This window comes from Mastigoproctus giganteus, chromosome 11 (genome assembly GCF_048544385.1).
Source record: "Mastigoproctus giganteus isolate SK-2022 chromosome 11, ASM4854438v1, whole genome shotgun sequence".
Lineage (NCBI taxonomy): Eukaryota > Metazoa > Arthropoda > Arachnida > Uropygi > Thelyphonidae > Mastigoproctus > Mastigoproctus giganteus.
Window position 1 is genome coordinate 148,525,055 of NC_143585.1, and position 26,197 is coordinate 148,551,251.

General features: G+C 38.9%; 1 protein-coding gene across 3 annotated transcripts in view; it reads right to left on the reverse strand.

Moving 5' to 3' along the window:
• Nucleotides 1-26,197, reverse strand: part of LOC150078508 (rho GTPase-activating protein 39-like) — a 789,750-nt gene that overhangs the window by 702,038 nt on the left and 61,515 nt on the right. For all 3 annotated transcript variants that reach the window (XM_090385235.1, XM_090385234.1, XM_090385233.1), the window contains exon 2: nucleotides 25,459-25,560. In XM_090385235.1, the coding sequence (XP_090241361.1) occupies nucleotides 25,459-25,560 (102 nt within the window). The remainder of the gene's footprint in view (nucleotides 1-25,458; nucleotides 25,561-26,197) is intronic.

Below are 26,197 nucleotides of genomic sequence, written 5' to 3' on the forward strand. Positions count from 1 at the left end.
TCCATTATTTGGATTTGTAAGAGGGAGATGAATCTGGCTGCTTTTTATAAGTGGGTTGTTTGTGACGATCTAGTTTAGATTTTTCTTTTCTGGGGAAGTTTAGGCGTGTTGAATCATTTTTATCTTCCATTTCACCATCTGCATGTAATTCGAGGAGATCTTGGGTGATCATATCATCAGTATCCATCCTTATTGACAGGGATTGATTAACCTCAATAGGATCTGATTTTTGCAGTTTTTCTGCTACTTTACTGTGGGTTATGTTTTGGGTTGGAACTGTGAGAGGTGTATTGTTACTTTGATCAACTGTCTTTGGCTTAGATGTAAGCTGGGTCGATAGAACTGATCGAGCCCAGTCGGTATCGATTTATCTGGAGAGAGAGTGAAACTTCCGTCTGACATGCTACTGATTGGTGAGAGTAGAGAGCTGAGGCATAAGAGCTTTTTGGCATGATTAGTTTAATTTGTTTCCTAGCTTCTTGATATGAGACTTTATTTTCAGTCTTGCATTTTTTTTGCCTATTTTCCAGAGATCACATTCTTTAGAGTATGCTGGATGGTTGCCACTGCAATTAGGACACTGCAGAGTTTGTGCCTTGCAATTTGACTGGGTATGAGTTGTAGAGCCACAGTTTGGACATGTTGAAATGCCACGGCATACTCTCTGGGAGTGACCAAATTTCTGGCATTTTTAGCATCTTAGAGGATTTGGGATAAAGGGTCGTACAAGGCAATTTACGTAACCTGTTTTGACTGAAGCTGGTAGATTCGGTGTAATGAAGGTTAGAATAATGTTACATGTTGGGACTAAGGTACCATATCTTTTCATATCATAATTTGTTTTGCTTGAGTTACATTTTGTTCCTTTAGTTCCTGTACTGTTTCTTCTTCAGAAACGTTCAGTAGATCCCACTCAGTGATCACTCCCTTGGACAAATTCAGGGTGTTATGTGGAATGACTTGTATTGGAATTCTGCTTAAAGTAGTGAGTTTTAATAGTTGTTCAGAGTGACTTGGGAGAGAAGTCCCTATTAGCAAGTCCCCGGATTGGAGACGTTTCACCATTTTTGGTGATGCTGCTGCATGTTCCAGGCATCGTTGTACGATGAAAGGGGAGATATTGCTAACAGGCTGTGCCAACAGAGAATGGATAATCAGGAAGGCTGGCGATTCCTGTCTGCCTGCATCTTTTTTCATTCTCTTCGAGATAGAGAAGTCATAGTCGGTTTCATGGTTTTTATATTGAGCACTCTTGGGCGCTACACGAGGAAATTCATTGGTTTCCACTTCTGCTCCTTTTAGGCCCGAGGGCTGATATATCCCCCCGGTTACCGGCCCTGCCACGTGGAGGCAGGAGCAGTGCGACCAGTGACTAAGCAATAAGAAGTTAGTGGTTAGTGTGTTAGAAAAATAGTTATATATATACAAAAGAAAGGTGTTTTTCCTTTCTTATAGGAGGCTTCCTTCTTTATTTAAAAAGAGCCAGAAAATAAATATCTTTGAAAGTAAAGCCTTTGGAAATCTCTTTAACAACTTCGCTTCAGAAAAACGCTTTCAAATTCACTTTGTAAATTGCTAGATCACTCGCCTGGCACTCGGAGCCAACAAACCCATGCTGTGTCTGAACTATAACTGCAGTCTTGTCTAGATGATCCTGCATCGCTTCCTTAACCAGTGACTCCATTATTTTCCCTGAAACAGAAGTCATACTAACAGGTCTGTAATTACTCGTGTCACCCTCTGAAACCCCTTTGTGAATTGAGGACGCGTTTGCACATCTCCAGTCCATGGGGACCTCCACAAAGTCCAAGGAAGCTTTCATAATTATGGCTAAGGCTTTACTTACTTCCTTTGCTGCCTCCTTTAATACAACTGGATAGATCCCATCCATCCCCAGGTGCTTTCCTTATGTTTAACTTCAACAATTTCTCCTACACTTTGTTCTCAGTTAATACAAAATCACTTAGCTCCCTGCTAGAGTTCGATAAACTTCTGGCATTCCCCTCCCCTTATTGAATAACTCCTCATGTATGAATGTAGATGCAAAATACTCATTCAGTTTATCAGCCACCTCAGCATGATCATCAATAGTCAAACCATCTATTTTAGGTGGACCAATCTGATTCATCCCTTTCCTCCTAGAGTTTACATAAGTAAAGAAGTCTTTGCTGTTTTTCTTTGCATGCTTTGCCAAAAATTTCTCGTAATCTGCCTTTGCTTGCCTAATCTCCTTTGTGACTTGATTACAGACTAGCTTATATATGTTACAGGCTTCTGTTTTGCTAGATAATTTATATGAATTCCATGCATTTTTCTTTTCTGCCACGAGCCATATTAATTCATCTCATATCCATTTAGGCTTAAACCTTGATATTTGTTATTTGGTTTTCTGGGGATATGCGGTGGTCATTCCCTGAGCTTTCCACATCCTCCCTATTTGGTGGTCACAGGCTCGAACCCCAGTCTAATCAAGAAGCGTGTGCTACGCACTGCTGCTCCTGCCCACCTAGCTACAGAGGCACCCATAAACCTTGAACAGTATTTCTTAGTTGGTATGAAAAGCCTAGTACCCTCCAAGTTTAATTCCCTGAAAGCCTCCCATTTAGAATTCATTGTTAGTAATATCAGTTAGTAACTACCCTGATGGTAGTAACAAATTTAGGTAAATCCCACATCAGTACACTGTGATCACAGCCACCTATTGGTTCCTTTATCTGCAGATTCTTAACACATAAAGAATCACTGCTAATAATCAGATCAAGAGTATTATTCCCTCTGGTTGCCTCTCTGACATGTTGCTGAAGAAAACATGTCATCCAATAAATCCATAAAAGTCTTGCTAATGTGTGATTGACCAACCCACAAGTTCCAGTCAATATCTGAAAATTTAAAATCCTCTATTATAACACAATCTGATTTACTGACCCATTCTATTTCTCCGCACAATTGCTTATTATACTCATCAGATTGATTAGGCCTATAATACACACCTACTCTCATTTTTCTCATTTCTTATGTCACACCAAACTTATCGATGCTGCATTGTCCACCAATGTCAATTGGATGCACTTCCTTAGATTTTGTGTTTCTTAGCTAACAGCATAACCGCTCCTCCCTTCCTGTCCTGTCTATCTTTTCTGTAGACATTGTACTCACCAAATTCCCATTCTGCATTGCTTATATCCGTGTGGCACCCCGTCTCTGATATCCCAACAATATCCGCTTTTGATATCTTGCCCAGCACTTCAAATTCATCAAATTTATTTACTATACTCCTAGCATTTATGTACATACACCTATTCTTACTCTTAGTAACTTTAACACAACCCATGTATTTACTTGTTCCATGATAACTCCCAGCAGCCCTTGAAATCCCCAGTACCTCACTTTGCAGGTTGCTGCTCGTTCCAATAGAAGCAGTGCAAGAATCACTTTCACCTCTGTCTGTGGCTACCATTAATCTATTAGTCTGTGAATCCCCCACATAAACAAGCAGTTTTCTGACTGACCTAACACTGCGTTGGTAGCATCAGCAAATGTTCTTGCACCCTTTTGATTTAAGTGTATCCCATCCTTCAAGAAACAATCTCCTGTTAACATGCAGAGACCATAATGAGAAAAGTTCTACCCCATGAACCTTGCACAATCTTTTTAGATCAGGAAAGAGCAATTCGTAGCTTGTCTTTAGCAAAAGACATATTGAATTAATTCCCTGCTTTTTGCTCTTCAAGAAAAAAAGTCTTTAGGCAAGTTGTTTGCTATAACAGTTTAAAAAGATTCAACCAGGTACATTAACAATTACCACTAATTTGCAATTGGACAGTCAAATGGGGCTAGTTGGATATGTTATACATAGATCTTTTCTCTTTAAATAACCACTATTACACCACATCAGCTTTTAAAACTTAGTTTATTTAGCCTTTTTGACGAAATGTACTATACAATTAGGTAACATTTTGGAAACCTTGCTGGAACTCATCATTAGCCCATACTTGGCTGTAACTAAAGGACAGAAAAACAAATTGCTACAATTTTAATTAATTAATTTAACAATCAACACTGAATGCATGGAAGACAGATATCTGGCAATTTAACAACCCAACCTTTCAACCGATCAATAGTACAACAGAAGAAAATTTAAAGAATTATTTTTTTTAAAAAATGTTTGGGGCCAACTCTAAAAATAGAAAACAAGGTATAGAATTTGATCAAAAATATTTCAACATCCTTAAAGAGACAGCAGGACACCTCAAAAACAAACAGGAAAGCTCCAAACAAGAAGAAGATGATGATGATCATCATCATCATCAGCCATTTTCAATCCACTGCAAGATGAAGGCCTCTCCAGCAACTTTCCAGTTCCTTCTGTTTTGAACACTGGACATCCATTTACTACCCACAAACTTATGAATTTCATCTATCCATCTCCGCCTTTGTCTTCCACGTTTTCTTCTAGCTCCTCTTGGGTACCATTCTGTTATTTTCTTAGTCCATCTGTCATCATGTCTCCGAGCTATGTGTCCTAGACCATTTCAGTTTTTTAGTTTTGATAAGAATGTCCTTTACTTGAGTTTGCTACCTAATCCATGTTTCTCTTTTTATCTAACAGTCTGATTCCCAATATAGTTCGTTCCATTCTTCGCTGTGTAGTTCTCAGCTTCTCTTCCATTCTTTTGGTGAGTGCCCAAATTTCACTTCCATAAGTCATGGTGTATACATTGGTTCTTTATTTTACATTTCAGATAAACTGGGATATTGCTCTTCAGTATGTGACTATATTTCCTGAATGCTATCCATCCAAAATTTATTCTTCTCTTGACTTCCAGCCATTTATAATTATTACAGCTAATAACTTGTCCCAGATGACTCCACCTTTTCAATTACTGCTCCTTCATTCATTATTTCCCTTTCTGCGGCATACTTGTTCATCATTACTTTTGTTTTAGCCATATTCATTTTTAGTCCAAAATCCTTACTAACTGTGCATAACTGATTAAGATTTTCCTCTAATTCTTTGGGATCGTGGCTTATGACCACAATGTCATCTGCAAATCGTAAATGGTTTAGGTACTCTCCGTTCACATTGACTTCTTTTCTGCGAGTAGTCTAATCTTCTGAAAGCTTCCTCAAGGGCAGCAGTAAACAGCTTCGGAGATATTGTGTCTCCTTGTCGAACTCCTTTCTCAATTTTAAATTTCCTACTGTCTTTGTCTAGTCTAATAAAGGAGGTAGCATTCTCATATATTTTCTTCAAAATCATAATATGTGGAGTATCTACGCCTTGGCTTTCCAGTGCCCGAAACATTGCCTTATGTCCTGTATGGAATCAAATACCTTTTCATAATCCACAAATGCCACGCATAATAGTGTTTTATATTCATTTGCTTTCTCCATTAGCTGTGATATTACGTGAAAGTGATCCATAGTTGAGAATCCTGTCCTAAAGCTAGCTTGCTCTTTCGGTTGATTCTCATTAAGTATTCTTTCTAATCTGTTAGTAATGACCCTTGTGAACAACTTGTATATGTGGGATAACAAGCTAATTGGTCTATAATTTCCAATTTTTGATTTATCTCCTTTCTTATGCAGCAAAACTACAATTGCATTATTCCACTGCTTAGGCGTCACAACTTTTCTAATGCACTTTGTGAAGAGCCTTGCCAGTTTTTGTGTTATGTCTCTTCCTCCCAATTTTAACAACTCTACAGTAACTTCATCTTCCCCAGGGGCTTTCTCATTCTTCATTTTCTTCAAAGCATGTTCTACCTCATCAGGAAGAATATCGGGTATGCCGTATGTGCTGCTAATTTGCAATCCATCTTCCCCACTGCGGCATCATTCCCTTACTCCTTGTATAATTCTCTATAGTAGTCTTCTGCTATTTGAATTATGCTTCTCTGCTGTTTATAAGTACACCATCGATATTCTTCAGTTTCAGTATCATTTGTCTTTCTGTATTACTGCTCATGGCTGCTGATTTAAATCCTTTCTTTTCCCTTAATGCTTGTTCTACTTTTCTTGTGTTAAATCTTCTTATATCCTCTCTGAGTCTCTTTCTAATGGCTTTGCATAACTCAGTATACTCAATTTTCTCCTTGTCAGTGTTTATCCTGCTCTTCATTTTTTGCCTTCGGTTCATCATAACAAGTGTTTCTTGAATAATTTTTTCTTCTTTGGATTTCTATTTCCCTATAGGTTTCTTGGGCTTTATCACTTTCAGAAAGTTGTAATATTCCTCGTCGATATCTTGGTCCTGAGCAGTCTACAGAAGTTCAAACTTGTTCTTAAGTTCCAGTACATACTGCTTTTTTTCTCCTCTTCTGTTATCTCAAAGACCTTTGTATTATTTACTCGAATCAGTTTTTTCCTTTCCTACATCAAGTGTACATCTTACCATTCTGTGATCATTTCCAACATTTACCTTATTCAGGACGGTAACATCATTCACAATATATCTTCTGTTAGTGAGAATGAAGTCGATTTCATTAGTTCATTTAGTTAATTTCATTAAGTTAATCCATTTGGACTCTTCCATGTCCACTTTCTATTCACCCTTTTCTTGAAAAAAGTGTTCATTACTGACAATCCTTGAGATTCTTCAAATTCCACAAGTCTTTCCCCTCTTTCATTTCTTTCACCAATTCCAAAATTTCCTATAGATCCCCTATCTGCGCTGTTTTATCTTTTTCCAACCTTAGCATTGAAGTCGCCCATAATAATAGTGTAGTGGGTTTTCTGCTCATCTAGAAGACTCTCAATTTCGGTGTACATTTCTTCAACCTCTTCATCATCATGGCTCGAAGTTCGTGCATAAATCATTATAACCTTTAGTTTGTACCTCTTAGAAATCCTGAGTATTAGTCTTGACACCCATGGCGATCAACTTTTAAATTCCAAAATGTTGTTTTTTAAGTCTTTATGGACCAGAAACCCAACTCCCCCTTCACTCCTTTCACTGTTTCCATTGGTGTACAGCAGATTTCCACTTGATAAACTTATGATTCATTTCTTCTTCTTGTTTCAGCCAAACCGACGATATTCCAATTCACATTTTCTAATTCCTTTTCCAGCTCTAATATCCTGTCTTCACCGATGAGTGCTCTTATGTTGTAACAGGCCAAGTTCAGTTTCCGTGCATGGCAGCCTAGTCGTACCCAGAGATTCTTAGCACCCTCTGCTTCCACTCTGATCCTCTCGCTTTACACGTTCGTTGCCACGTAAGTGACGTAACAGGGCTTACCATCAAGAAGGTGTGCATGAGTGGATTTTAGGGAGGCAGACCAACCAGACTTCTCCTAAATCTTCTGTAATAGAAAGATATTGTATCCATCAGTGCTATCGACTGAGTGTCTGAAAACACACAGGATACCTGTTCCCGTCTAAGACAAGAAGATATCCAACCGTAACGACTCCCCACCACTACAGCCGGCATAACCAAAACCTAAGTAGTATTTTTTTTTTTTTTTTTTTTTTTTTATGTAAACCCCAAACACAAGAGGTATTAGAACCTATAGTACTTAGTACCATGCTTGGGTTGGAGGTTGAGAAGATGAAAGAAGAAATTTGTTGATATTGGACTTGAACTTCTGTAGACTGTAATTTTCAGGAAATACGTACGAAGGAAGGCTGTGTCAGAAAACTGCAGTTGAATGAATAAACGAGGAAGATGAAAAGTTGGTTCTGTGAGTTTGAAGTTGGACAGTAAATGGATGTTGGCTGGTGGTTGCATGTGTTCGGACTGTTTTGAAAGAGAGAGCAGGAATTATAGAAGCCAATTCAGAAGAACAGTGCCCATGGAAATATCTGTAGAAGAGGAATGCAGCAGAAACAGTGCATTCCTCTTGAGACAGCGAATGGAGAGACTGTGTTAGAGATGAATCATTAATTAACCTAACTGCCCTCTTCTAAATGGAATCAAGAAGCCTGAGAGAAGTTTTGGGGGCACACCCCAGATGAGGGAACAATATTCCATAGTAGGGCGGATTTGAGATTTGTACAGAGTGAACAGCTGTTTGGAAGAAACGTAATGCCGAGAGTAAAAGAGAAAACCAAATTTTTTAGATGCAGAGGAAGCAATATTTGTAATGTGCTCATGTCAAGAGAGATTAGAAGTCAGGGTAATCCCCAAAAGAGATATATCATTTTGCCAAGAAATTGGAGTGTCACCAAGATAAGCATAGCAGCAGAAGAATTCTTTTTGCGAGATATAAGACAAGACTGAGTTTTAGAAGGATTGAAATCAACTAAGTTGTCTTTGCCCCAGAAAATTACCTGAAGATCCGAATTTATGGAATTGGCAGCAGATTTTTGAGAAGTTGAAGCTGATTGAGCAGGGCAAGGTTTCTCAAAATGGAAAGTGGAATGCAATGTCCTACCATCGGCAAAACTATGGATAGGATTTCCAGTCAATGGAAGAAGGTCATTAATATACAAGAGGAAAAGATTGGGGGAAAGAACTGAACCTTGGGGAACACCGGCATTAGTGAAGAAGTTGGAAGACAGAGAGCCATCTACCATCACCCTCAGTGAGCGATCAGAGAGAAAACTGGATAACCAATTACAAAAAGCAGATGACAAACCATAAGATGAAAGTTTGTTTAGAAGACCTTTATGCCAAACACGATTGAAAGCCTTTGAGATATCAAGAGCAACTACTTGTGTTTCACCGAACCTTTCCATTAAATCAGTCCATAAATGGGTAACATAAGCAAGAATATCACCAGCAGATCGACACTGACGGAATCCATACTGGCGATCATTGATCAGATGGAAGGTTTATAGGTAGTTTAAGATATGGATTTCTCCATTACTTTGGAAAAAGAAGAAGTAATTGTAATGGGACGATAATTGGATGGGAGGGATTTGTCACCCTTTTTAGGAACTGCTGGATATGAGCAAATTTCCAAGCAGAAGGAAAAACACCTTTGGAATAAGAAAGTGAAAAAAGGCGGCAAAGAATAGGAGTAAGTTCAGGAGCACAGATTTTGAGAACAAGTGAAGAATAACAGTGGGATCTGAAGCTTTCTTAACATCAAGATTTGTCAAAATCCTTCTGACATCCTTTCGACGGAAGACCACAGGAGGCATTAAATGGAGCGTGTTGGGAATGGAGGGAGGTGTTTTACCAAGATCATTAGTACAGGAGTTGAAATTAAAATGGAATGCTAGCAGGTCAACTTTATCCTTGGCTGAAGTGACAATAGAACCATCCGGTTTGGACAGAGGTGGGAGAAGAGATAGGCAAAACTTGCAGCCAATAGCTCTGGCAAGAGACCAGAATGCTCAGCTACCATTAGGGCAAGAAGCAAGTTTTCTACTCTTAGCCTCTTCAAACTCTAGTTTGGACTGATCAATAACTGTTTTACAATTGTTGCAAGCTTTGGTGTAGGCAGAAAATGAAACTGAAGAATTAGAAACAAGCCAATTATGATATGCAACATTCTTCTCTTGAACAGCCTTAGCACATTTATTGAAAAACCAAGGTTTAGATAAAGGACGAGATTTTAAAGAGGAGTGTGGGATAAAGGATTCCATTACTGCAAGAATAATTTGACTGACACGATCTGAGCAAAAGTTGACATCAGAAGTTTCGAAACAGTAATCCGACCAAGAAAAAGAAGAAAAGAAATCTCGTAGGTCATCCCATTTTGTATTCTTGTAATGCCAAACAACATGAGGTTGGGAACAGCCAGGAGATAAAGGCTCCATTGGAGAAGGGACAATCACCAAGTTGTGATCTGAAGTGCCTAAAGGACCTCTCACTTGGACCGTGTACTTAGAACGGTTGTTTGTGAGAAAAAGATCAAGCGTGTTGGCTGTATGATTAGGATTGTCCGGTATTCTTGTAGGTAAATGAACAATCTGTGCAAGGTCATTAGTAATTGCAAAAGACGCAGCATCTCGACCAGCTGGGTCGGTGTGACTAGAAAACGGAAGCCAGCTGGAGTTGTGAACATTAAAATCACCAATGAAAATTACCTCACTGTTAGGAAAGTTGGACTGGAGAGAGTCAAGTTGAAAAGAGAGGAAGTCAAAGAGCTCCAAGTGATTAGTAGAGTTGGGAGAACGGTAGAGACAACATATGAATTTGACACAATGAGGTAGAGAGATTTTAAGCCAGAGAAGATCAAAGAGAGGAGATTCAAAATTACCAAGTCTCTGACAGGGAATATCAGAACAGACATATACACAAGTACCACCTTTGAGGCGAAAGGAATCATATCGAATAATTTGCTCATCTCAGATGCCCAAATCGAATAATTTGGGCATCTGAGATGAGCAGTAGTTGAATCAACCGATAACTGAGATTCTGTCAGAAAAAGGTACATGGGGTTTGGCAGACTGCAAGTGGAAATGGACATCATTGAGTTTAGAATTGAGACCACATATATTTGTGAAATGAATTAGGAAGTGTTTGGGACATTTAGATCTTTTTGCAGATAAGCTTGCTCTATTAGTTTGACAATTCATGGTGTATTCAATAGTAAGAAAAAGTGGGTGGGACATGCTGTATGAAGTAATGAAATTTTTGGATATGACGTACACATGGTAAGAATATACCCAGATACTTGAAATAACGTGGCCTCGACAATGCCCCCCGCACGTGCACGCACGCACGCACACACACACACACACACACACACTACTCAGACTCCCTCCAGTCACTATCTGGCAGAGTTACAGGTTGCAAAATTATACATTAGCTGATCCGGAAGCCTCCTAGAGAGTTACCAATAGGTTCAATCTGGAGTACTAACTAGCGGCCGGCCTGCGAACACCATTTTAGAGCTGTATCCTCAAAACGTAAGGAATAATGGATCTCGCCACGATGTTCATCATAACCTCAAAAGTCATCAATCATACTGCATGATGGAAGAGATGGGGAAGGGTTGACCGGAACTTAGCTCTAGAGACTAAACATGGGTTCCACCACTTCAAGCCTCCAATAAACAAAGTGATGGTATTCACTGGTTGATGAGTCATCTACCACCTAGGTTTGGGAGGAGACGGGCTTAGCTAACCATTCTAAAAACTCTACCATAAGGCACATTTGAACTACAAGAAGCATTTGGATCTAGAATAACTGGCAATGAGATCCAGATACAACATATGTATAAAATGACCTGTTAACAGCTCCCTTGACTGAAGAAGCCTCAGTCACTCAACAAGCAGGAATCAACAGGTAAGCTTCTTACTTTACCTTTATTTCTATAAAAATTTCAAAATTATTGATAATTGGATGTTTGTAGTAAAGGATAATTAATAATTAATTTAACAATTTTTTTTCCTTTAGTATATAGCCAAGTATGGTCTGAAGATGGGTTCAAGCAAGGTTCTTGAAAAATTAGCCAATTGTATAGTACACTTACTATATAAATTAACATTTAAAAACTCACGTGATATAATAATGAGTATTTAGAGAAAAATTTCATGGAAAATCACACGTAATGTTATTTCCTAATTATATACGAATATCATTCAAATGAAACCACAACACCAACAAAAAATTCATATTATGATAATCTTGTGTCATGTTATTGCTCGGGGCCTGTTGTCAACATGTGCTGGCATTATCTGAAACAAGTCAATCTTGAAAATTGACATCAGTGAAGACATACACGAAATCTATAATACAATATTTTAATGTAGAAGGAATAAAATGTTCTGAGATTTATAGCAGAATGTTGGCTTGGTGTGGTGAAGTACTCATGAGGTGATGAAAAGTGTACAAGTGGGTAAATAAGTTTAAGAGCAAAACTGAAAATGTTGAGGCCAGGGCAGCAAGCATATTGTGTTTTGACACTAGCATTCACAGCTGAGGTGGAAAATTCAAATGAAACCATCTCCTTACTAATAAAGAAATTTTCACAGAGTGCAAGATCAGTGTTGGTTCAGCATGAACTACAGTTAGTGGGGAGTTGCACTTCCAAAAAGTATGTACTTTTTGAGGAAAAATTAATTTTGCCATTGTAACTAGATAAATGTGCATTAAATAAAAATGCATTTGCACTACATTACTTCTTTAGATATTATTATGTTATTAGTCCTTTATTTATTTCTTTTTAATTTTGCTACTTTCTGTATGAAAAAAAACTTTAATTATGTATGCACAAAATAATATATGCACAATCTAGAAATATGTGCCCTATTACTGATCTGTCCTTCTGTGACCTCTATTTCTGCCTTTTCTCACCTTCTTTCTGTAGTCTGGTATGTGTTAACCATAGCCTAAAATAAAAGCAGTATGCAACAATACGGCATTTAATAATAAGAATAGGGTGGAAGGAGAAAACAGTAAAGTGAAAACATTGTTCTTCTGTGACCTCTATTTCTGCCTTTTCTCACCTTCATTCTGTAGTCTGGTATGTGTTAACCATAGCCTAAAATAAAAGCAGTATGCAACAACACAGCATTTAATAATAGGAATGGGGTGGAAGAAGAAAACAGTAAAGTGAAAACATACCGGTCGACACAGTACACATAGAAGCAATGCATAATTTTACACTTGATAACATTAATCATTTCAAATACAGTATGTATTACTCACTGGTCAAAAACTTGGAAATCATTTTCAATTGGCATCAACAGATATTTAAATGTGCAATATAGAAATGTAAATTCTCACAGGTTCCTTGGTATCAGATAAATACTATACACTTTCCTGAGGCTTCTTAGTTCATTTGGTCATGAAGCAAACAGGGGACCATTCCGATCGTCAGAAAGGTGTTATCATTGAAGTGTGTTTAGCAGGAACCACAATTAAGAAAACAAAGGAAATCACCGGTGTGTTGAAAGCAATCAACAGGTAGGAGCCAAAAGGAGAATACAGCTCTGAAATTAAAATTAAAGGCAGAAAGTTGATAGTCCAATAACAAGCCTGTAGGAATTTAAAGAGAATTGTGGCATCAGTATAGAAGGTCTGGTGTGCCCCAAATGATTGAAAAATTCAATTTAGATAAAAAAAAAAAAAAAAAAACCTCATTTCCAAGTCAAGTGGTGGGAGTGGTAGTAGTCTGCCAATACCAGTGGTTCCCAAAGTGTGTTCTGCAGAACCACAGGGTTCCGTAATAAAATTCAGGGGTTCCGTGAGATAAGGTGCCTTTTATATCTTTCTTGTTTCATAAAAATGGGTAGGTATTTTAAAAAAATGAAAGAATTTAAATTATGTAAAAAGTTACTGAAAAAAAAAAAAAAACCCAAAAAAATTATGTTATTCATTATTTAAATGCATGAAATACATTTCGTTATGGAATCTGAAATATGTACTGCAAAATAAGTAAGATCAATTTTAATCAATTGAGAGGTAATGGAGAAAAATTTGACAAGGCAGCTGAGGAAATGTGTGTAAATACATTAAAAATTATTGTAGGCGGCCCATCGTCTACTGACTGTGACGTCACTGTACCAGCAGCTCGGCCTGTATATTATAGTGTGGCCTTGGGTTCCTGCGATCCAGCCAATCAAGACGTATTATCTTATATATATATATATATAGTTAGTGTTCTGTAATTTTTGAAACAGCATATAGGTTTCCACAACAAAAAAATTTTGGAACTGCTGGCCTATACGAAAGTCACTTCTTTCTGTAAAATAAGTTGAAAAATTCAACCGGAGTGCTGCTGCCAAGAAATGTCACATGGTCTGACGAGTTTTGATTTATACTTTTTTCACCAATGATAGGATGAAAATGTAGCATGATCCTCACAAAGCCATGGACCCAGACTGTCTCATGTCCACTACTTAAGCAGCTGGAGAGGTGGTATTGCAGTATGGGGTATGTTCTGTTGATATGGACTGGGTCCATTCATACCACTATATAACAAAATAGATCATTCCCTTGAAAAAATTCGTTATATGGAAATTTTGTTATAAAGAAATATGACCTTTTCAACAATGAAAAATATTGTAAATTCAGAAATATAGTAAAAGATTCAAAATAAATGGGAAGGAATAAATTTTCTAACATTTTAAAGTAATTAATTTATTAATACATACATATTAAGAAATGACTACTTACATAATGCACACAATGTATTAGTATACTTTTAAGAATTATGTCGTAAAATATTTGTGTGTTTAAACAAATGCAAACATAAAAATGTTTGCATTTGTTTAAACACTCAAATATATTTTCTGTTAAATTTTCTTCCCACTGAAGGCTTCGATGCAAAGTTTCAAATGCTACCAACATTTCTTGTTTGGAAGGTTTAATATTGCCCTCATTTTCATCCAACTCATTGTCGATATTGTCACTATTTCTTTGAATACTCTTCAAAATGTTGGAGTCACTCAGATATTCGGCTACTATGACATCATTATCAACTCCTAAAAATTCGTCAAGAACAATTTCTCCACTGATCAAACCTCGCTTGGAACTCTTCCTAAGATTGCTCAATGTCTTGTAGTAGTTCATCCCTCTCATTGCTCTTAATTAGCATTTTGGCAAAACCTGCTTTTGCAAAACAATTCTTAATTGTTGTTTCTGTCACACCTTTACTCCACAATTTCGCCACCTCTGATATGCATCTGCAAATCTATATTCTTGTTTAAAAGTCAGTGTCTTGGAACTCTTCCTAAGATTGCTCAATGTCTTGTAGTAGTTCATCCCTCTCATTGCTCTTAATTAGCATTTTGGCAAAACCTGCTTTTGCAAAACAATTCTTAATTGTTGTTTCTGTCACACATTTACTTCACAATTTCGCCAACTCTGATATGCACATCTGCAAATCTATATTCTTGTTTAAAAGTCAGTGCCTTGTTCGGTTGCTTGGTTTCTATTCTCAGTAGAATTTTTTTCAGTATGCACCTTTGGTAGTGCATTTTCAAATCCTTGGCTCATTGGCTGCAATTTAGACGAGGAATTCGGAGGGAAGAAAACAAGCTTCACACTTATAAGTTTCAAAATTACTGAGTGAAGATGGACAGGGCAGTTGTCGATAATCAACGTGATTTTTCTGTTTTCTTTCATCATCTTTCTATCGAAATTTAAAATCCACTGTTCAAAAATTCCACTTGTCATCCAAGCTTTTTTGTTGTAGTCCAACTTTGATGACTTTACTCCTTTTAAACATCAGGGTTGTTTACTTTTGCCTATTACCAAACGATTCAGTTTTTCACTACACCATATTTGCAACCAGGAGTGTAATTCTCCCCTTACTATTTTTAGCACCTAAACATTTATCCCTTTAAATGTCAGTGTCTTGTTCAGAAAACATTCACAAAATAGATGTTTCATCAATGCTGAATATGCCTTTGAGCTCGAAGTCCTCCATAAAGGAGGCAGCAAAGGAAGTAAGCAAATCTTTAGCCATAATTATGAGAGTTCCTTGGACTCAGGGGAGTACCCATGGACTGGAGTTGTCCAAATGTGACCTCAATTCACAAAGGAGGATCAAAGGATGACACAAATAATCAAAGGAAACACTGGTCACTGTTGAACAAAAGCCGAGAATTAGAGTTGAATTTGAAAGTGTCTGCAATTCTGCCCAGACACGATAAGAGGGAGTATATGATGAGAGCCTTGTCGATCAATTCGGCCCTGGAAAGATTGTGCAAGGCTCAAGGGGTAGAATTTTTTTCAGCCTGGACTGTACTTGTTAACAGGAGAGATTGCTTCTACAGGGATGGGATACACTTAAATAGAAAGGGTGCAAGAATATTTGCTGATGCTTTCGAGGCAGTGTTAGGTGGGTCGGAAAACTGCTAGCTTGGGGGGATACAAAGACGAATAGATTAACAGTAGCCACTGGAAGAGGTGAAAGAGATTCTTGCACTGCTTCTATTGGAATGAGCAGAAGCCTGAAAAACAAGATTCAGGATATTTCAGAGACTGCTGGGAGTCATTGCGGTACAAATAAACACATGGGTTGTGTTAGGGTAGCTAAGAATAGAAACAGGTGCAGGTATACTTGCGTGTACACCAATGCTAGGAGTTTAGTAAATAAATTTGATGAATTTGAGGTATTGCTCAAAACATCAAAGGCAGATATTGTTGGGATATCAGAGACGTGGTGTCACACAGATATAAGGGATGCAGAACTGCAATTTGGGGAATACAACGTCTACAGAAAGGATAGACAGGATAGGAAGGGGGGAGGGGTTATGCTATTAGTTAAGAAACACATAAAAACCAAGGAAGTGAAGCCGGTCGACATCGCTGGACAGTGCAGTGTTGAGTCAGTTTGGTGTGACATAAGCATTGGGAGATCAAAATTGAGAGTAGGAGTGTGCTATAGGCCTAATGACTCTGATGAGTATAATAAGGAACTGTACAGGGAAATAGAGTGGGCCAGTAAATCAGAGAGTCTTATTTTTTTTTTTTTTTTTTTTGATTTGGTAGTTGTTGGCGCATCGGCTTCTGTGGCCATATTGCACCTCCCAAGGTTTTTGCAGTACTTTGATCCAAGCCCAAGGCGGGAATCGAACCCGCGACCTTTGGGTTGCCGGGCAGGTACTTTACCCACTCGGCTAGCCCGGTCGGCGAGAGTCTTATAATGGGAGATTTTAATTTCCCAGATATTGACTGGAATTTGGGGGCTGGTTACTCACACACTAGCAGGGCTTTTGTGGATTTATTGGATGATTGTTTTCTACATCAGCATGTTCGGGAGGCAACTAGAGAGAGTAATACTCTTGATTTGATTATCAGCAGTGATTCTTCATGCATTAAGAATCTGCAGATAAATGAACCACTAGGTGGCAGTGATCACAGTGTGCTGAAGTGGGAGTTACTGAAAGAGGTAACTACCATTAGGGGTAAAGGGAAGGGTTATTGCTTCCGTAAAGGCGACTACGATGGACTGAGACAGTATTTAAATTCTATACAGTGGGATCAACTGATGATGTTACCAACAGCAAACTCAAAATGGGAAGCATTCAAAGAACTTATCTTGGAAGCTACTAGGCTTTACATACCGACTAAGAAATATTGTTCAAGGTTTAGGCCAAAATGGATGTCAGATGAACTAATGAGGCATATGGCAGAGAAGAAAAATGCATGGGATACTTACAAATTAACACATGACACAGAAGCCTATGATAGATACAAGTTGATATGCAACCAAGTTACAAAGGAGGTTAGGCAGGCGAAGGCAGATTACGAGAAATCCTTGGCAAGGGATGCAAAGAAAAACAGCAAAGAGTTCTTTACTTATGTAAACTCTAGAAGGAAGGGGATGAATCAGATTGGTCCACTTGATATCGATGGGTCAACTGTTGATGATCCTGCTCAGGTAGCTAACAAACTAAATGAATATTTTGCATCGACATTCACACATGAGGAGTTATTCAGCAAGGGGAATGCCAGAGGTGTATTCAACTCTAGCAGTCAGCTACAGAATCTTGAAATAACTGGGAGTAAAGTGGAGGAGAAACTGTTGAAGATAAACACAAGAAAGGCACCCGGGGTGGATGGGATCTATCCAGTTATATTAAAGGAGGCAGCAAAGGAAGTAAGCAAACCCTTAGCCATAATTATGAGAGCTTGCTTGGACTCAGGGGAGGTACCCATAGACTGGAAATGTGCAAATGTGACCCCAATTCACAAAGGAGGATCAAAGGCTGACATAAGTAATTATAGAATTAAGTAATTATATCCAGGAAATCTGTTCCAGGAAAATTAATGGAGGCACTGGTTAAAGAAGCACTGCAGGATCATTTAGACAAGACTTCAGTTATAGCTCAGACACAGCATGGTTTTGTTAAGGGGAAGTCTTGCCTGACCAACTTGATTGGATACTATGATGCAGTCACAAAAGAACTGGATGCAGGGAATAACTTTGATATTATATACTTGGATCTTAGAAAGGCTTTTGATACTGTTGCACATGGAAGACTGCTACACAAATTGGAGCAGTGTGACATTGGAGGCAAATTGCTGTTATGGATAAAGGGGTGGTTGAGGGGGAGAAGACAGAGAGTGGTAATCAATGGACACTGCTCATCGTGGACTAATGTTATTAGTGGAGTCCCTCAGGGCTCAGTGTTGGGTCCATTATTGTTTTCTGTATTTATAAATGATATTGATGATGGTATATCAAGCTTAAAATGTCCAAGTTTGCAGATGATACAAAGGTTGGCAGGGTTGTCAAGGACACTACTGACACTATGCTGCTGCAACAGGATCTGGAAAGGTTGAGCAGATGGGCTGAGAGGTGGCAAATGAAGTTTAACATTGACAAATGTAAAGTACTACACATGGGAAACAGCAACCCCAGAGAAACGTATCAACTCTGTGGTGCTGCACTGACAGTGGTGGAGAATGAAAGGGACTTGGGGGTGGTTGTGCAGGCAGATATGAAGTTCTCTGAGCAGTGCAGACGGGCTGCAAGAGTAGCTCATGGAGTATTGTCAATGATATACAGGAATTTTTCCAGCAGGGATAAGGAGGTGATTATTCCATTGTATAAGGCAATGGTCAGGCCACACCTAGAGTACTGTATACAGGTCTGGAGGCCTCATTTCAAGAAGGATGTAGAGCTGCTGGAACGAGTACAGAGAAGGGCAACAAGATTAGTGAATGGAACAAAGGGGTGCTCTTACGAAGAAAGGCTTAAGTTTTGCAAATTACAGTGTCTGGAGACTAGGCACCAGCGAGGTGATCTGATAGAGGTGTACAAAGCCTTGAATGGTTTAAGCATGCTCAATGCTGATGGGATTCTTCCTCTAGCTCAGAAAAATCACCTGAGAGGGCATAAATTCAAATTGAGGAAAGACAGATGTAGGATAGACGTGCGGAAATTTGCCTTTAGCCAGCGGGTGGTTGGTTGGTGGAACAGACTGCCATCCCTTGTGGTGGAGGTTGATAGCCTAAATAAGTTTAAGGCTCAGCTGGACAGGTATTTTGAACAAACAGAGGGGTGAAGTGGAAGTGGGTTTTTTTTTTTTTTTTTTTTTTTTGGCTGATGCTGCATAAGCTTGCTTTCTTGCATCAAATGCCTCTACTAATGCTAATGCTAAAGAAGCATTGCAGGATCATCTAGACAAGACTTCAGTTATAGCTTGGACACAGCATGGGTATGTTAAGGGAAAGTCTTGTCTGACCAATTTGACTGGATACTAGATGTGGTCAAAAAGCAAATGGATGCAGGAAATAACTTTCATATCATATATTTGGATCTTAGAAAGGCTTTTGATACAGTTTCACATGGAAGACTGCTGCACAAATTGGAGCAGTGCAACACTGGAGGCAAATTGCTGCTATGGATAAAGGGATGGTTGAGTGGGAGAAGACAGAGTGGTAATCAATGGACACTGCTCTGCGGGGACTAATGCTATTAGTGAAGTCCCTCAGGGTTTAGTGTTGGGTCCATTGTTGTTTTCTGTATTTATAAATGATATTGACGAAGGTATATCAGGCTTAATGTCCAAGTTTGCCGACTGTCATTAGTGTCATTAACAACTCTGCCAACAAAGGTTGGCAGAGTTGTTAATGACACTAATGACAGTATTCTGCTGCAACAGGATCTAGGAAAGTTGAGCAGATGCACTGAGAGGTGGCAAATGAAGTTTAACATTGACAAATGTAAAGTACTAAATATGGGAAGCAATAACCCCAGAGTAACATATCAACTCTGTGGCACTACACTGACAGTGGTAGAGAATGAAAAGAACCTGGGGATAATTGTGCAAGCAGATATGAAGTTTTCTGAGCAGTGCAGACAGTCCGCAAGAGTAGCTCGTGGTCTTGTCGATGTAGCAATGTCGATATAGATACAGATATGAAGTTTTCTGATCAGTGCAGACGGTCTGCAAGAGTAGCTCGTGGTGCAATAATTAAAGACAAACACCAGCCAAGGAATTAAAAATTAACAATTTAATATAAAAATAAAATATACAGAAATAATATATAATGAAAACACTATCGGAAGACTAAAATATTACAATAAATTACGATAAAATAAACTACGATAAAAACGTTAATACCGAAGCAATAAAATTATCTAAAATAAACTGGATTAAAAGCGATAAAACCTGAAGCTTTCGGAGACTGCTGTCTCCTTCTTCAACAGTATACTATTACTGCATTGACACATCTTAAAGAAGCAGGCCCATGGCACTCATGCACGTGGTCCATCAGACACATGGTCGGCATTCCCCAAGCGGGTATCGTAAACGGAAGTGGCTTGGGAGCGGGTCAAACAGAACCAGTCATCCCGTCTGAGGACAACTGCCTCAAACAGTGGGTGTAAACGAGTCCCCCTGTCCCTGTAATAGTATTACGACTGGATGAACCGACTCGCAAGCTCTTGAGCCACTTGCCTTCCCAAAATCCATGGGCACGGTCCATAATGGCCGTTGTTGAATAGGGTGGGGACCCACTGTAGTACCCCGAGGATAAGGAAATGGAAATTTGCAGAGTCACGGCAGACCTCAGGAGGTGTGGGTACCCCCAGAGGGTCTTGGACAAATATATTTATAGGATAGAGTCTAATCGTAGGGAGTCGCCTGTCCCTGTGGCTACCGCATACATTCCTTACTATCCGGGCCTTTCAGAACACATTGTATGGGCACTGCGGGAGTGTCAGACCCGCTGTGTGCAGCTTCCGGGATGGAAATTGCACATGGTGGTGTCTCAAGTTAAAGATCCCTTAGCCCGGGACTATACTAGTAGTGTGGTCTATGGGATTAAGTGCCCAGATTGTGAGGAGTGTTATGTGGGGGAGACGGGGGCGACGTTTAAAAGACCGTCTGGGGGAGACAGGGCGACGTTTAAAAGACCATCTCGGGGAGAACATGACTGCTATTAAGACTGATAATTATGCGAGGTCTGCTGTGGCAGAGCATTTCTGGGAGAAGTAGCATCGGGTCTCTCCTGAAGACGCGGTCATTACGGACCGTGCCCATGGATTTTGGGAACGCAAGTGGCTCGAGAGCTTGCGAGTCGGTTCATCCAGTCGTAATATTATTAACAGGGACAGAGGGACACGTTTACACCCCCTGTTTGAGGCGGTTGTCCTCAGACGGGATGACCGGTTCTGTTTGACACGCTCCCAAGCCACTTCCGTTTCCGATACCCGCGTGGGGAATGCCTACCATGTGTCGGATGGACCACGTGCATGAATGCCATGGGCCTGCTTCTTAAGGATGTGTCATTGCAGTAATAGTATACTGTTGAAGAAGGAGACAGCAGTCTCCGAAAGCTTCAGGTTTTATCGCTTTTAATCCAGTTTATTTTAGATAATTTTATTGCTTCGGTATTTTTAACTATAGGTGGTTGTCCTCAGACGAGATGACCAGTTCTGTCTGACACACTCCCAAGCCACTTCCGTTTCCGATACCCGCGTGGGGAATGCCGACCATGTGTCGGATGGACCACATGCATGAGTGCCATGGGCCTGCTTCTTAAGGATGTGTCATTGCAGTAATAGTATACTGGTGAAGAAGGAGACAGCAGTCTCCGAAAGCTTCAGGTTTTATCGCTTTTAATCCAGTTTATTTTAGATAATTTTATTGCTTCGGTATTTTTAACTATATTTTTAACGTTTTTATCGTAGTTTATTTTATCGTAATTTATTGTAATATTTTAGTCTTCCGATAGTGTTTTCATTATATTTTATTTCTGTATATTTTATTTTTATAGTAAATTTTTAATTTTTAATTCCTTGGCTGGTGTTTGTCTTTAATTATTGCAGTATGGAATTTCCCAGCCCCATAGGCCTGTTTAAAGATATAGCTTGTGGTGTCTTGTCAATGATATACAGGAATTTTTCTAGCAGGGATAAGGAGGTGATTATCCCCTTGTATAAGGCGATGGTCAGGACACACCTTGAGTACTGTATACAGGTCTGGAGGCCTCATTTAAAGAAGGATGTAGAGCTGTTGGAACGAGTACAGAGAAGGGCAACAAGATTAGTGAATGGAGCAAAGGGTTGCTCTTATGAAGAAAGGCTTAAGTTTTGCAGATTACAGTGTTTTTTTTTTTTTTTTTTTTATGTGAACCCCAAACACGAGAGGTATTAGAACCTATAGTACTTAGTACCGTGCTTGGGTTGGAGGTTGAGAAGACGAAAGAAGATATTTGTTGACATTGGACTTGAACTTCTGTAGACTGTAATTTTCAGGAAATACATACGAAGAAAGGTTGGTCCAGAAAATTGCAGTTGAATGAATAAATGAGGAAGATGAAAAGTTGGTTCTGTGGGTTTGAAGTTGGACAGTAAATGGATGTTGGCTGGTGGCGGCACGTGTTCGGACTGTTTTTAAAGAGAGAGAGCGGGAATTATAGAAGCCAATTCAGAAGAACAGTGCCCATGGAAGTATCTGTAGAAAAGGCATGCAGCAGAAACCGTGCGTCTATGAGAAAGCGAGTGGAGAGACTATGTTAGAGATGAATCATTAATTAACCTAACTGCCCTCTTCTGAATGGAATCAAGAAGCCTGAGAGAGGTTTTGGGGGCACCACCCCAGATGTGGGAACAATATTCCATGGCAGGGCGGATTTGCGATTTATACAGAGTGAGCAGCTGTTTGGAAGAAAAGTAACCCGAGAGCGAAAGAGAAAACCAAGTGTTTTTAGATGCAGAGGAAGCAATATTTGTAATGTGCTTGTGCCAAGAGAGATTAGAAGTCAGGTAATCCCCAAAAGAGATATATCATTTTGCCTAGAAATTGGAGTGTCATTAAAGATAGCATAGGAGCAGAAGAATCCTTTTTGCGAGATATAAGACAAGACTGAGTTTTAGAAGGGTTGAAATCAACTAAGTTGTCTTTGCCCCACTGGAGAATTACGTGAAGGTCGGCATTTAAGGAATTGGTAGCAGATTTTCGAGAAGTTGAAGCTGATTGAGCAGGACAAGGTTTCTCAAAATGGAAAGTTGAATGCAATGTGCTATCATCGGCAAAACTATGGATAGGATTTCCAGTCAATGGAAGAAGGTCATTGATATACAAGAGGAAAAGAGTGGGGGAAAGAACTGAACCTTGGGGGACACCGACATTAGTGGAGAAGTTAGAAGACAGAGAGCTATCTACCATCACCCTCAGTGAGCGATCAGAGAGAAAACTGGATAACCAATTACAAAAAACAGTTGGAAAACCATAAGATGGAAGCTTGTTTAGAAGACCTTTATGCCAAACACGATCAAAAGCCTTTGAGATGTCAAGAGCAACTACTTGTGTTTCACCGAACCTTTCCATTGAATTAGTCCATAAATGGGTAACATAAGCCAGAATATCACCAGTGGATCGACACTGACGGAATCCATACTGGCGATCGTTGATCAGACGGAAGGTTTCTAGGTAGTTTAAGAGTTGGCGGTTAATTGATTTCTCCATTACTTTAGAAAGAGTAGAAGTAATTGCAATGGGACGATAATTGGATGGGAGGGATTTGTCACCCTTTTTAGGAACTGACTGGATATGAGCAAATTTCCAAGCAGAAGGAAAAACACCTTTGGAATAAGAAAGTGAAAAAAGGCGGCAAAGAATAGGAGTAAGTTCAGGAGCACAGGTTTTGAGAACAAGTGGAGAAATACCATCAGGACCTGGAGCTTTCTTAGCATCAAGATACATTAAAATCCTTCTGATATCCTTTTGATGGAAGACCACAGGAGACATTGAATGGACCGTATTGGGAATGGTGGAGGTGTTTTACCAAGATCATTAATACATGAGCTGGAAGAAAAATGGGATGCTAGCAGGTCAGCTTTATCCTTGGCTGAAGTGACAACAGAACCATCTGGTTTGGACAGAGGTGGGAGCAGAGATGGGCAAAAGTTGCGGCCAATAGCTTCGGCAAGAGACCAGAATGCTCGGCTACCATTAGGGCAAGAAGCAAGTATTCTACTCTTAGCCTGTTCAAACTCTAGTTTGGACTGATTAATAACTGCTTTACAATTGTTGCAAGCTTTGGTGTAAGCAGAAAATGAAACTGAAGAATTGGAAACAATTCTAATTCAAAATTTTAATTCAAATTTGAATTAAAAACAATTCAAATTCTAATTAGAAGAATTAGAATTTGAGAGACTAGGAGACTAGGCACCTGCAAGGTGATCTGATTGAGGTGTATAAAGCCTTGAATGGTTTGAGCATGCTCAATGCTGATGGGATTCTTCCTCTTGCTCAAGAATAATCATCTGAGAGGGCATAAATTCAAATTGAGGAAACAGTTGTAGGATAGATGTGTGGAAGTTTGCCTTTAGCCAGCGGGTAGTTGATTGGTGGAACAGACTTCCATCTTTTGTTGTGAAAGCTGATAGCCTAAATAAATTTAAGGCTGAGATGGACAGGTATTTGGAACGAGCTTTTTTTTTTTTTTTTTTTTGGCTCATACTGCATAAGCTTGCTTTCTTGCATTGCGTGCCTCTACTAATGCTAATTTTTTTTTTCAAAACTCTTTTTCTCCAATAGGTAGTCTTCTTTGATTGCAACTCCACTTTCATCAGAAATAAGCCATGATGCTCTTTAAATATGTCCAGCCAACCAGAACTGCTTGGCATTAATAAAAGTAAAAGCTTCATAGCTTTTTCTTTTATTAATAGCCCTGATATCGGCACCTTCTGGTCTCAAATCAACTTCATCCACTTAAAAACTGCTTCGTCTCATTTCCTCAAACTTTGAAAATCAAAACATAGTTGTTCAGAATGGTTAACACACTACTGGTAGGAATACCAAATTTTAAAGTAATTTATTTATTTATTTTACAGAGAAAACAGGTTGACCAGAGCCAATGTCTGCATCAGGAATATGCCTTAATCTTTGCCAATGGCTGTGGACTTAAAATTTAAAAGGATTAATTCTTAATCCCTTTTAGTTCTTAATTCTTACTTTCTACAGCATCAGCTCTATTGCCTAAATGCCAGAGGTGTGGACAATGGGTACTCCGGTCTCTCAAAATTAGTTTGTTATATGGAAGTTTTCTTTGTTACAAGGAAACTGTTTTCAATGTAATTTCAAGGGGAATTCAATAAAGTTCGCTACATAGAAAATTTTGCTATATCAAACTTCATTAAAGAGAGGTCCGACTGTATACCTTTGTCATATCAGACCAACTTCACCCTGCAATGCTTCATTTTTACCTGCAATGGGATGGATGCTTTCAAGACAACTATCCACCATGCAAAAATTGTATCCAAATGTTATAGGAACAGTCACAAAATTTCCAACATCTACCCCAGTCACCTAATTCTCCAGATCTAAATCCAACCAAGACGTCTGGGATGGCTGGAAAGAGCAGTTGAGCTTTGCTATCCTCAACCAATATGGCAGCAACGAACGTGCTGATGGAAGAATGGCTAGATCTGGAGCTAGACTCTCTCGGACACCTAGTGTTGCCATATGCACATTGTAATTTGGTAAAATGTTAGCCCTACTAGATAATGAAGGTCTCTTCTTTTTTTGGCCAGTGAGTGTATATATATATTAAAATCACATTAAATTAAATTTTTTGCAATATTCTGGAATACTTTCATAATAGGATAAAAGATATTATTATACTGCTATACAGCTTTCAGAACTTACACTTTAAAGCCAGAGGGTGGATCCCAAACACACTCTCCTGTGGAAAGGTTGGCATACATGGGTTCACGAGTTCTTGGTTCAATAATTTCTACCCACTCCACTCTGAAATAAAATACATGAGCATTCTTAACTTCAAAACATAGGAACTGATATACCTGGCTAAATTTATAACTGTTATACTTATCAGAGGCTGTATAATTAAATTCATACCATAAAACCTCTAGTCAGAGTTCATTTAGAGATTTATGCATCTGTGGCCAAAGTTGAAATTTATACTCTTCACAAATAAAAAATATGAAAATCAACAGATGGAGATGGAAATGTAGTAATTACTGCAATGAGTAGAACAAAATACGAGGGGCATTCAATAAATTATCTACCTAAGATACTTCCCATATTTCAATGATTCGTGATTTATCATGTTCTTACATATCTCAACTTGAATAATACTAATTTTGATCCCACTATGTTTTAGGTGTGTGCTGCTGTAACAGAAAGAAGGAAGACACCTCTACCAAATATGGATTTGCTGATATTGAAGCATTGTCCAGTCATCAAGTTTCTTACCAAAGAAGGAAATGAGCCAAAGGCCCATTTTCTTCTTTGATAAGAAAGTCCATAAAAGATGATCCATATCCAGGAAGGCCTGTAACAGCGAACACTCCAGAAATGTGCCAAGCTGTGGAAACTCTTGTGCTGAATGACAGATGGTTAAAGGTTTCCCAAATCTCTGGAGAAT